Raw genomic sequence first — 12,821 nt, 5'->3', positions numbered from 1 at the left:
CAAAACTCCATGGATTACTTTTTTAACTTTTCAGATGTGGTCAGTATAAACTCTTGTTGTATGTAGAGTTGTGCAAATATTTTTCAGAAATTTCTGCATTAAAAAAAGAGCATGCATATGAGTAAATAATGACATAATTTAAAAAAAATATATATATATTTTTGGGTAAACTATTGTATTCCTTTAAATGTGCTGGAGGAAAAGACTATCAACCTTTTAAATGCCTAAACAGTATTTAGTATCAGAATATTGTGAAATAGTTTAATGGACACTTAATGGAATCTAGAGCTCCATTATGGACTGTGAAACACTCACAGTGCTAAAACGTTGTGTGTTGCTCATCCGTCTCTTGTGTTTACAGGATTAGTGCTATAATTCAGCAATGAAATAAAACGGAAAAAATCAATGAAGCCCAATAAACACTTGTGTATCCTGACAGCTTCATGATGTTCTGCCTTGTGTCTTTTAGCAGAGGGGTTTGTTTATTGTCTGGCCATTCGACCTAAGCTGATCGTCACACTTGTGTCAGGAAGGATGAGGACTGGAGTCCTCGGGCAGGTGTGTTTATTGTGCATTTCATTCTCTAAACATGATTATGACATCACTTCCTCTGAAAGCAGGCTTGCAATAGGATATCAACCACCAACGATTATGGTATTCAAGGAATATACACGCTCACGTCAAATCAACTGTCACGTAAAGCCTCTCTAATCAAAATAATAGACGTCTTAACAAGGATAAAATACTGAGGGCAGTTGTAACCACAGCTCTCAAACATTAGAAAACATCACCATGCCTTCACAAATTGGAACTGTCGTTTACGAAACAAACACCATTGATTGAATTATTTACACAGACACCCTGGAAATCTTTTGGGACACCATCAAACATTGAGTCAAGGTCTGTTTATGCAATAGCCGAGGGGATGTTCATTCATGCACAGTTATTTAGATGATACTACAGTGCTTTCGGGTACACTCTTAAAAATAAAGGTGCTTCACGATGCCATAGAAGAACCTTTTTGTCTAAATGGTTCCATAAAGAACCTTTAACATCTGAAGAACCTTTCTGTTTGACAAAAGGTTCTTTGTGGTGAAAGAAGGTTCTTCAGATTACAAAAAGGTAAGAAAGAGACGGTTCTTTAAAGAACCTTTGACTGAATGGTTCTTTGTGGAACCAAAAATGGTTCTTCTATGGCATCGCTTTAAGAACCTTTTGAAGCACCTTTATTTTTAAGAGTGTAATTGATCTCCACGTGCATATGCACCGCCACGCTTGCTCTGCAGATCTGAGATAGCTGTGAAACACATTTTAAATGATCCACCTGCTTTGCTCATTACCCCTGGCCCCTCAAGGCCTACACACACACACACACACACACATATATGCTGAGATAGTGACTGCCATTTGCTAAGTGGGGAGATATGCATTTTTCCTTAAAATACATTTTGGGAATGTCAAGGTTTCATTGCCACAGGGGCATATGAGCCATTAAAAAAAAAATACTTTTCAGCCTTTCTCACTCAATCGATATCACAGCATGCTTTATATCGATTGAAAAAACAAAACAAAGGGTAAGGATTCAATGTGTTTATATCATTACAGAACCGATTAGAATGTATTTATTAACAAAGCGATTTTTTCTGCGTAGCTAGTGGGGTCCAAAATCTGAACCAACATTGAAAATCTGGATCCATTTAGTTCAAGGAATAGTTCACCCAAAAATGAAATTTGCTGAAATGTACTAACCCTCAGGCCATCCAAGAAGTAGATGAATTTGTTTCTCCATTGAAACAGATTTGGAGAAATGTAGCATTACAGCAGTTGCTCACCAATGAATCCTCTGCAGTGAATAGGTGCCGTCAGAATGAGACTCCAAACAGCTGATAAAAACATCACAATAATCCACACGACTCCAGCCCATCAATTAACATCTAGTGAAGCAAAAAGCTACATGTTTGTAGGAAACAAATCCATCATTAAAGCATTTGAACTTTAAACCATTGCTTCTGGCCATAATCAATAACTCTAGTCCATCTCCTGTTGTTCTCACATCAAAATCCCCCAACATAATTGTATAGAACTCTTTTTTGGACTAATTTCACTTGCAAATGGTGCTTGATCTCTCCTGATTCAGATGAAACAACTTTTCACTGGAGAAAGTAATATTATGGATAGAGGACTCATATTTTAGCCGGAAGCAGCGGTTTTAAGTTACAGATTTTGTAATGATGAATTTGTTTCTTACAAACATGCAACATTTCGGTTATCGAGATGTTAATTGATGGACTGGAGCCGTGTGGATTACTTGTAAAATTTTGTGATGTTTTTCTCAGCTGTTTGGACTCTCGTTCTGACGGCACCCATTCACTGCAGAGGATCCATTGGTGAGCAAGTGATGTAATGCTACATTTCTCCAAATCTGTTCTGATAAAGAAACAAACTCATCTACATCTTGGATACCCTGAGAGTGAGTACATCTTCAGCAAATTTATTTTTGGGTGAACTATTCCTTGAAACCTGGAAAGTTTTAACAAAAGAAAGATAAGCTGTTTTGAAATGACTTAAAAAATGACATAAAATGGAGAAATATTTCATTTTCTGGAGTATTTCTTGGTCGCTAATCAAATAAGTAAATTAGTGACACTGATCAAGCGACTTTTCTTGCTTCTATTGGAAGAGCATGTCATCTCTCTGCTATCATTAAAACAAAAGCGAGACAAACCAAATACTGAGTCATTCTGAAATTCATGTCATTTTGTTATGCTGATAACAATTATAGCAAACACATGGTGGAAATGTGTGTCATAAGATCTATTGTAGAAAAACTTGGCTCACTGGACTGCTTGCATTAGCATTAGCAAACATCACAGCTGACATCTGTAAATGGATTACATTCTTTTATAATCCACATCATCAGTCGGCTACACAAAACCGTAAATAACTTGCAACAACTTCTACAGTGAGACCAAATAAACCGATTTTTGTTATTCTACTGTCCCTCATATACATGTGAAAATATGAACTATAACAATAAATAGCTGATGCAAACTTTTATTTTTTACAACATTTTCACATAATTTTATGAAGATGCATTTTTATTTCTTAAAGTGTAATTGTAATCACTACCACGAGTTTCCAATTAGCTATTTAAGCAAATATGCACATTTCAATGAAGAAATATTTGGAAATATAAGCTATGATTTTATGAAATAAAATGAATGATAACACTTTAGTAAAGGAATCAATTTCCCCTATTAACTAGTTGCTTATTAGCATGGCTATTATTGACATATTGGCTGTTTATTAGTGCTTATAAAGCACATATTCTGCATGACCATATTCTACATCCTTACCTAAACTTAACAACTACCTTACTAACTAAAGAGCAAATTAAAGACAAAAGTCATCGTTAATTGTTTGTTAATAGCAAGAATTGGACCTTAAAATAAAGTGTGACCAAATTAATAAATAAAAAAATTATATAAATTAATAATACAAAGAAATAAAATAAAGCATATTGTATTGTATATATTATATTGATCATATTATGTACTATATATGAACACAGTATGTATGTATACACACACACACACACACACACACAGTATATGATGAAGAAATATTGGAAATATATACTATGATTTTAAACGTAATAAATAAATCATACAAATAAAATAAAAATATTATACAGACAATAAAATATAATTTAAGTATATTATATATAATGTATTATTAAAAAGACTTAAATATGTGCCAAATTATGTCAGTTTATTAAATCACAGCTACTCAAACTAGAACATACACCCTTTATTAAAAGACACCCCACTCGCCAGAGCAGATTTTTTTTTCCCTATAACACTACTTTAACCTGACAGTTTACTGTAAAAGTACTTGTTGCGTTTACATCAATCATGACTCAGACTTTCCTCTAGGCCAGTCCAGGCCAATCAGCAGGGCAAACAGCCCATGTTTGCCCAAGTTCAGAGCACTTAGATGGGCCACCTGTGCCCACACGGCCCTGTGAACCTGAAACCAACCTTAGCACCAACATCACAACTGTCCCTCTCATTAAGCCTGCAGTGTCTGTGCAAGAGCTTGTGCGGGGGCTGGAGCAGCACCAACACTGACTGCAATTCTCAATCACTACAACAAGTTCTGTGCACAAGTCATGACAATGGGTTTGAACATGGAATAAATTACAATGTGCATAATCTATTTTATGGTTCAAAGAACACACGCCCTCTACGATGACTAAGAAACGTCTATACTGTTCAAACAAACAGCGATACTGATCACTTCCTGAGATGGATCAAAGATGCTTTCTGCAGAGATACACAGTGCTGTTTACTTTCGAAATCTGCATTTTGTTATGAAAAACATATGACATTTACTCGCATCTCACAGCGTTCAAAATATTCTTTGCAAATGTGAAGCTATTTCAAGAACAGCTACTAAAACATAACAGCGCCTGCCTGTCAGGGTCCAGGCCGTTGCATATAACGGACGTGCTTTGCTCCATTTGCTTTCCTTCAGTTGAAAGCGCTATTGGGCACCAAGACCACATAACACCAGCGCAGCACCCGTCCTGAAAGCAGGAGGAGAGGGTTAAACAATCTGCATCATATTAAACAAACCTAAATGCTTCAAGCTGCTACATACTCCCTAATGAAACATTTATGAAGGACCTCTAATGCAATTTTAGAAACACCTTGTCACTGGGGTTGCTAGAAAACACAGTCATATGGATGAATGAGAGGCCAAACTGCTTTAGAGTGTGAGTTAACGCCGCAGGGGGCAAAGCTCATTCCACTATAGGAAAGCATTTACATTTTACAAGGACAGTTTAAACATTCGACTTTCAGCATTTATTTATTTTAATGAGCTCACCAAATAGTGTCACCCCTGAAACAATGCTTTGTATTAAACGAACAATAAAATAAAACACGATCAGATTAATAAAAATGCAGTGACCCAAAAAGTACTAATTTACTTAAGCCACGGTTAAATTTGCATTAAAAACAAATGGACTTTTATTAATTTTAGTGGATGTTCTACACAAGTTCACAAAGGTGTAGTTCATCACTTTAACTATGAACATGATCCGTTAATGTTTGACCACAAAGTATACGGCAATTTTTTTTTTTTTTTTTTTTATATATTTATTGTTTCAGCACTCAAAAACTTTTAGTGCAAAATCAGCACTTTTTTATTTATGTGAAATGTTGTGCTTGAAAATTGTGCTTGTGCTATCTTTCTTTAAAAAAATTGCATTTTGTTTGATAGTCTGTATCTAATGTACTGGCATTCGTGAATTTGTAATATTGTGAATTATTATTACAATTAAAATTAACTTCTATTTGAATATATTTAAAAATTGAATTTTAAAGTATTGCAGCATTTAAACAGCATTTATTTGAAAGAGAAATCCTATGTAACATAATAAATGTTTTTACTGTCACCTTTGATCAATTTGTTTAATACAATTTTTTTTTTTTAAATCTTACTTATTTTTAAGAGTTGTATATCACAGTGTCCACAAAAATATTAAGCAGCACACTGTTTTCCACACTGATAATAATAATAAAAATGTTTCTTGAGCAGCAAATCAGCACATCAAAATTATTTCTAAAGGATCTGAAGACTGGAGTAATGAGATTGAAAATTCAGCTTTGCCATCACAGGAATAAATGATATATTACAATATATCCAATTAGAAAACTGCTCTTTTAAACTGTAATAATATTTCAGAATATTTGTGTTTTTACTGTATTTTTCATCAAATAAATGTAGCCTTGGTGAGCATACGAGACTTAAAAAACATAATTTTTATGTTTTTTAAAACGTAATTACTGTATTCCAGTCTTTAGACCCGTAATGTAAGTGTGACAATACATTTTGGGGCCACTGTATTTTTTAACTAAGAACATGTTCTTAAGGATACCTGCACGAAGTTCATGACTCTGCATATGCAAACAGAGAGATTATCCATGCTAACATCAATGTTTTTAGGAACACGTTTGCACTGTTGGTTCACCAAGGCATGCCATCTTCACACCACATCCACAGAGTGAGGAACAAGGCATCTGTTGATCCTCAGCTACTTGCTGAAAAGATAAAGGGAATCATCATAGAAAAGCACATTTCGGCAATTACATTTTATGCAAGTGTTGTGTCATTTCCAGTAGCAGCAGCAGTCATATCAAGACTGACCGCACTTTCAGGAAAAGACGTTGCACTGATATCAATGAAAAACAGCTGTGTGTGAGCATCTTTTGTTCATCTTGGCACTGGAAAAACCTTTCGACGCATTGGCTCATAGAGACATATATATGCATTGATATATGTCACGTATTAGGTTCATCTGTGTGGCTTAGACTGAATTCTAACACCTTCATCAGGACTATAATATTCATCACATCTCTCAGACAGTCCACAATTCTTCCCAGAACATCTATAACCAATTAACATTACGCATGTCACACTCTGTGAGGTTTCAATTATCACTAAAACTGTAAGACCACCAGATTGTCTTCTGCTTGCCTTTTCTATTTGTTTCTGAATCTAAAATGGGCCTGCAAACATCTGCAGGTTGATGTGACAGGCTGCTAGCTTATTAAAGAGTTCCAGGCCATGTGGAGCTGATTTGGAAGTGTCGAAGAGATATAAACACGTCATCTTAGCAGAGTGAAATATGGCACGGCATATCTTTGATCTGATGCGGGTCATCTCCAGAACCTACCGGCTGGGTCAGATGGTACCCGACCTGCCCCTGCTGGGGCCTTCGAAGAAATCTATATGCTATCATGGCGTATATATACCTGTAAGTCACGAGATTTTGGTCTGGAGAGGCTGCGCTGTGCCGCTGGGCCATATGGAGTCTATCTGAAGCAGCGGTGTTGATGGAGCGGGTCAGGCCAGGGGGAAACAGGCTTCAAAGTTGGGCACATGTCAATGTCTCTCTTATCCTTTCACTATGAATTACAGGACAGAAGATATTCATTCTTCCCAATCGCCCGATCCTTCATCCTGTTGGAAAATCCAAAAAGTGTTTATCAAAGGCAGGTACTTCACCCATGGTTCACCTAAAAATAAAAATCTGGTCATATTTACTCACCTTCATGTCGTTCCAAACCTATGCCATTTCAGAAGAGAAATTACTGTATGTACACTTTTAAAAATGTGACCCTGGACCACAAAACCAGTCTTAAGTTGCACGGGTATATTTGTAGCAATAGCCAAAAATACATTGTATGGGTCAAAATTATCGATTTTTCTTTTATGCCAAAAATCAGTAAAGATCATGTTCCATGAAGATATTTAGTAAATTTCCTACTGTAAATATATCAAAACTTGATTAGTAATATGCATTGCTAAGGACTTCATTTGGACAACTTTAAAGGCGATTTTCTCAATATTTCGATTTTTTTGCACCCTCAGATTCCAGATTTTCAAATAGTTGTATCTCAGCCAAACATTGTCCTATCCTAACAAACCATACATCAGTGGAAAGCTTATTTATTCAACTTTCAGTTGATGTATAAATCTCAATTTTGAAAAATTGACACTTAAGACTGGTTTTGTGGTCCAGGGTCACAAATAAGGTGCCAAATGGGCAGTTTTCAAGTTCAAGTTCAAGTTGAAGCTCAGTTTTGCAGTGAAGAACCATTTTTGGTTCTCCGAAGAATCTTTTCGTGAACGGTGCTTAAAAGACCCAATTTTTCTTAGTGTGAAGAACATTCTTAATAATCTAAAGAACGTTTTCCATTATAAAGAACCTTCTGTGCAGTGCAAAGGTTCCATCAATGCCAATAAAGAACCTTTTTATTTATATACCCTTAGTCTGTTCATTTCACTTGGATATAGATTTATGACATTTTTACGTGATTATTAGAGCTTGACGTCGCCAAGTCTCATTTATTTTCATTATACGGAAGAGAGCAGACTGATAATCTTAAAAAAAAATCATCTTTTATGTTCACCCCTCCTGAATTGGCATCGGTTCCATGTAGAACCTTAAACATCAATGGAACATTTCAGTTGCTCAAAATGTTTTTTTATAGTGCTTATTTAGGTTATTAAAATGTTCTTCACACTAAGAAATATGTCTCTTTTATGAACCGTTGGCTGAAAGCTTATTTGGGAAACCAAAAATGGTTCTACTGTGGCATTGCTGCGAAAACCACATTTTGGAAACTTTACTTTAAGAGTGTACAGAAGAAAAAAGGCACACAGTTTTGGTTATGATGGTAAGTAAATGATGAATTTTCAGTTTTGGATTAACCACTCATCTAAATGAGTTCAGTCTGTCAGTGTAGAACAGAGGAGATGAAGCAGATAATTCCATTTGGGATTTGAGATTCAATCTACATCAGCATGTTCTTGAGTAATATCAATGTGGCAGACGGCTTTTACATTGTTTGTTAGTAGAACATATGTAAATGCCGGTAGACACATTCAACAATTTTCTCTTTTCTTTATATTAGATATTTTGTAGCATGTAAAACTATAATTGCTTCAAGCTCTTTGATTAAGAAGCATTCGTGTTGCATTATCTTGAAGCTCTGAAACCATAAACATCCCTCACCGAAAATCCTTTCAGAACGTCCATGTTTTAACCAGAGTGGACACGGAGATCATCAGAGCATCCTCAAGGCTATTCTCGCTGGCTTTGGCCCAAGTGTCAGTCATCTGTTCACATGTGGATTACATACATAAATCAAAAGGAAACAAATCTTCTTTCTGAAATAAGGCATATTTTACAATTGAAAACCTTACAAATGTGACCAAACTGCTGCCTTATACAAAACATCCCAAAGGCTCTTTTGAACACTGGACACTGGTAAAAGAAATCTGACATGCATTATTATTGTCTTATTCAAAGAGACAGTCCAGGCCCAGCATTCAAATGGCCGTGTAAGAGAAAAAGCCTGTGAGGCTTTGCCAAATGTTCTTCACAACAGGCTGACTCCTACATGTGTTTAGGGTATTGTGAAACCTTGGACTTATTCTGGAAAACAATAGGAAGAGGTCTTTCATCTGACTTGAAAGGATGGCGTGAAGAAATGCCTGCAAAGAAATTCATATATTGTGTGCAAGATCTCAAAGAGGTGAGAGACCTTTCGAGAAACCATGAAAAAAAAAATCATGACCTTAAACATTAACGGTGGACTTTCGTCATAAGGTGAATATAAAAATCCAATACATGTTGCATAACTTGAAAATGAATACTGTTGTAATCTTACACATTTTTGTGAATTCTCAAAATTAAACATTTCCATATCAGAAGGTTTATATATGCTGCATACGCTAAAGATTATAACGAGCCAATATTTTAAGAATTATAGTGTGATATGTTGCCATTTTACATTTTTTATGTTATAAATTGTTTTGTGTCTTTTTTTACCATTTGCATTCTTTTATAGGCTGGTTAAAGGCAGGTTGCAATGTGACAACTTACCCCATTTTTTTCTAGAGCAGTAACGGTGGAAATGCTCAATATGTTTTTTTTTTTGACAACTTCACATCTATTGAGAAATATTCACTGAAGTAAAAGTGTGCCAACTAGCCCCGATCTGTCTTATAAAACAATTCAAAAAGGCATCAAATAAACAAATAATAAATAAATGAATGAACAAATAAATACAACAGACAACAAAACTTTTTAAATAAAATCTAAAAAAAATTTGGTAATGCAAGAAATTCTAGAAATCTACTTACCTCATAAATTATAAGGTAATTCCTACTTTTTACCTATTGACAAAACCAATTCAACAGTATTTTACCATATTGTTGCTTTGTTGAATATAATATACATTGTAGTGTTTCAACTGTTTCTCCTAAAACATTTTTAGAAGTATAACATACATTATTTTACCTTTAATTTCATACTTTTTTTTTAATGTATGATTTCTTGAGTAATTAAGAAATATTCACTTAAGTAAAAAGTGTGATAACTAGCCCTGACGGCTCTTAGAAACGAATTAAAAAGGCATCAAATAAATCAATAAACAAACAAATAAATCAGATAACAAAAATAAAAATACTTTTATAAAATCTAAATGCAAGAAAAGAATCTGCTTTCCTCATAAGTGATTCCTACCTTTTATCTATTAAAAAACTATTTAAACAACATTTTACCATATTGCCTTATACTTATATTGCAATATACACACTGTATATCAAATGTGAGATAATTATTGAGATCATAGAACATTTAGAAGTACAACGTAAAATATTTTACAATTAAATTATCTTACAATTTCATAATACCATTTTAACCATAACACTTGCCCGTTTCTACTGCACCGTTTTACATTCTTTTTCCATTTAAATGTCTTTTTTTTTGTACAGTGTGAGATTGACATATCGTCTAAAACTGAGAGTATCGATCTAAAAGTGGGGTACAATTTGAGTGGCAGCCGGTGGAGAGGCGCAGTGTAACTTTAGACTGATCCTCCTCGTTTATTAGTCCACCAATCAGAGAGCAGCGCTTCCTCCCCCTCCATTCACACTAGTATTTAGCATCAGAGACTAGGATAAAGTTTCCCAACAAATTTGGAAAAAACTTCCTGCCGTAGGAAAACTGTGCCAAGCTCTACTTCTGGAAGTGGAGGCGCAGTCTCGGGACTTCGGGAGGACAAACAACCCCCAGAAAAACGCACGGATATAACGGTCTAACCACGGATTCGAAGGTGGAGAGCGCGTATTCTCCTCGACCTTCTCATTTCTTTAAAAAAGAAATGGAAGAGAGTTCAAGCTCTCCCGTCTCCCCAGTGGACAGCCTGGTGACCAGCGAGGAGGAGTTGGACAGACAGCAGAAAAAGTTCGGGAGGAAGAGGAGACAAAGTAAAAAGTCGAGCGAGGACGGCAGCAGCCCGAGCTCCGTGAATAAACGGAGCAAAAAGCCGAGCCCGAGCAGCACTCAGTCGTTCGAGGAGCTGCAGAACCAGCGCGTCCTGGCGAACGTCAGGGAGAGGCAACGGACTCAGTCGCTGAACGATGCCTTCGCGTCTTTGCGCAAAATCATCCCCACGCTCCCCTCGGATAAACTCAGCAAGATACAGACGCTCAAGCTCGCCTCCAGGTACATTGATTTCCTCTGTCAGGTGCTGCAGAGCGACGAGATGGACAGCAAGATGTCGAGCTGCAGCTACGTCGCGCACGAGAGACTCAGTTACGCCTTCTCGGTGTGGAGGATGGAGGGCGCGTGGTCGATGTCTGCGTCCCACTAGCGGAGACACTCGTCTGTACAATGCCGAAAGGGTGGGTAGAAAGATGCCAGTTCAGCTCAAGACGTTCTCATATTGTCGGGCTAGGTCTTTGATAACTTGTACTACGTTACTGCAGTAAAACCAGGCTTTTAGAGAAACTCCAGCTGTTCTGGACAACTGACACTGACAGTTCAGTGCGCGAATGCAGCACTATATCCTCACGACACCCAACAAATTCTCATTTAGATTTGTTTAGATAGTTATTGAAAAAAAATATTTTTAAATGATTTTATTATTATTCTGATGCGTGGATATGCGCTACAGCAATAGCACTGAAGGAGTGTTTACATCCTCCTGAGGCCAAGCTCAAAAGGCATTTTTAATATTTTACAGTTTATAATACAGAATAATTAGAAATATATATATATTTTTTAAAGAAAGTTTTGTTCGACTAAGTCCTATTTATTAGTATTTTTTATTAGAATGTCTTTATAAGATAGATACTAACATCAACGTTTAATGTAGAGGACAATTATAGCTATCACGGAGGTATTCAATTCAATCTGTTGTCACAGGGAAAAAAAAACGTTTTTTAAAGATAGGCTACTTTAGGATTTAAACCAGTGGCATCTCAGCGATTATAACAGAAATGCTAGAGGTCATGGTACACTCTAAAAATGCTGGGTTGTTTCAACCCAACTTTGGGTCAAATATGGACTAACCCAACCGTTGGGTTACATTTTTACATTAAATGTTTAACCCAAAAGTTGGGTTAGTCCATATTTGACCCAAAGTTGGGTTGAAACAACCCAGCATTTTTTAGAGTGTATGCCATTTTGACTAAAATAATATAGGAGAACATACACATATATGGTTAGTTATTATGCGTTAAATACAAACACAAAATCGTAAAACCCTCAAAACAGTAAAGAAGCGCGCGCATTTAAAGTAAGAAATTAAAGTTCAACGTAATTATTTCGAACACATTCCTTGACTGCTAAAGCTTCTATAGAGCCAAATATTTCTAGTAAAATCACCAGAGAGAAATCAAAGACAGTATGGCAATAATCTAGCACATATTTTCTACAAATAACAAAGAAAACAAATGCTGGATTCTCATTTTTTGTTGGTTAAATTCATATCACTCCGGGTCAAAGTGTTCCCGACTTTTATCCAGTAATAATAAACATATTCACATTATATCGTCGATCTTATGAAACGAGTAACAACCCAACCGTGAGAAGCTCCTCACGGATCATTTATATTTAGTGGAACATTTGCCCTTTAGTGAATAAAACTCACATTTCACCAGCGATTTAAAAACTGGCTACAAAGCGCATTAAACAAACGTTAGCTAAAACACAGTGAAAGAGAAATGGAAAAGAATGATCATGATTGAGGAGAAACGGGATGCATTCGAATGTTTTTATATATAGACTACGAACGAAGAAACTAAGGTTCTCTGAAACCACTGAAGAAGAAGAAAGAAAAAAAAAACACATTGGTCTACACTCCTACACTCTAAAAAATGCTGGGTTAAATACAACCCAGTGCCGGGGATTGTCCCTACTTTATCCACCATTGGGTTGTATTTAACCCAGCATTTTT

At 35.9% G+C, this 12,821-nt stretch overlaps 1 protein-coding gene across 1 annotated transcript in view; it reads left to right on the top strand.

Annotated features, from left to right (window-relative positions):
- The first annotated feature begins 10,589 nt into the window (after positions 1-10,589).
- LOC107692323 (twist-related protein 2-like) overlaps positions 10,590-12,821 on the top strand; it is a 4,114-nt gene continuing 1,882 nt past the window's right edge. Inside the window, exon 1 of the mRNA XM_016491308.1 lies at positions 10,590-11,265. Coding sequence (XP_016346794.1) covers positions 10,743-11,234 — 492 coding nt within the window. The 5' untranslated portion in view covers positions 10,590-10,742 and the 3' untranslated portion in view covers positions 11,235-11,265. The remainder of the gene's footprint in view (positions 11,266-12,821) is intronic.

Source organism: Sinocyclocheilus anshuiensis, unplaced genomic scaffold (genome assembly GCF_001515605.1).
Source record: "Sinocyclocheilus anshuiensis isolate Anshui unplaced genomic scaffold, SAMN03320099.WGS_v1.1 scaffold1002, whole genome shotgun sequence".
NCBI lineage: Eukaryota > Metazoa > Chordata > Actinopteri > Cypriniformes > Cyprinidae > Sinocyclocheilus > Sinocyclocheilus anshuiensis.
Note: the sequence above shows the minus strand (reverse complement) of the source record. Positions and strands in the feature narration are given on the sequence as shown.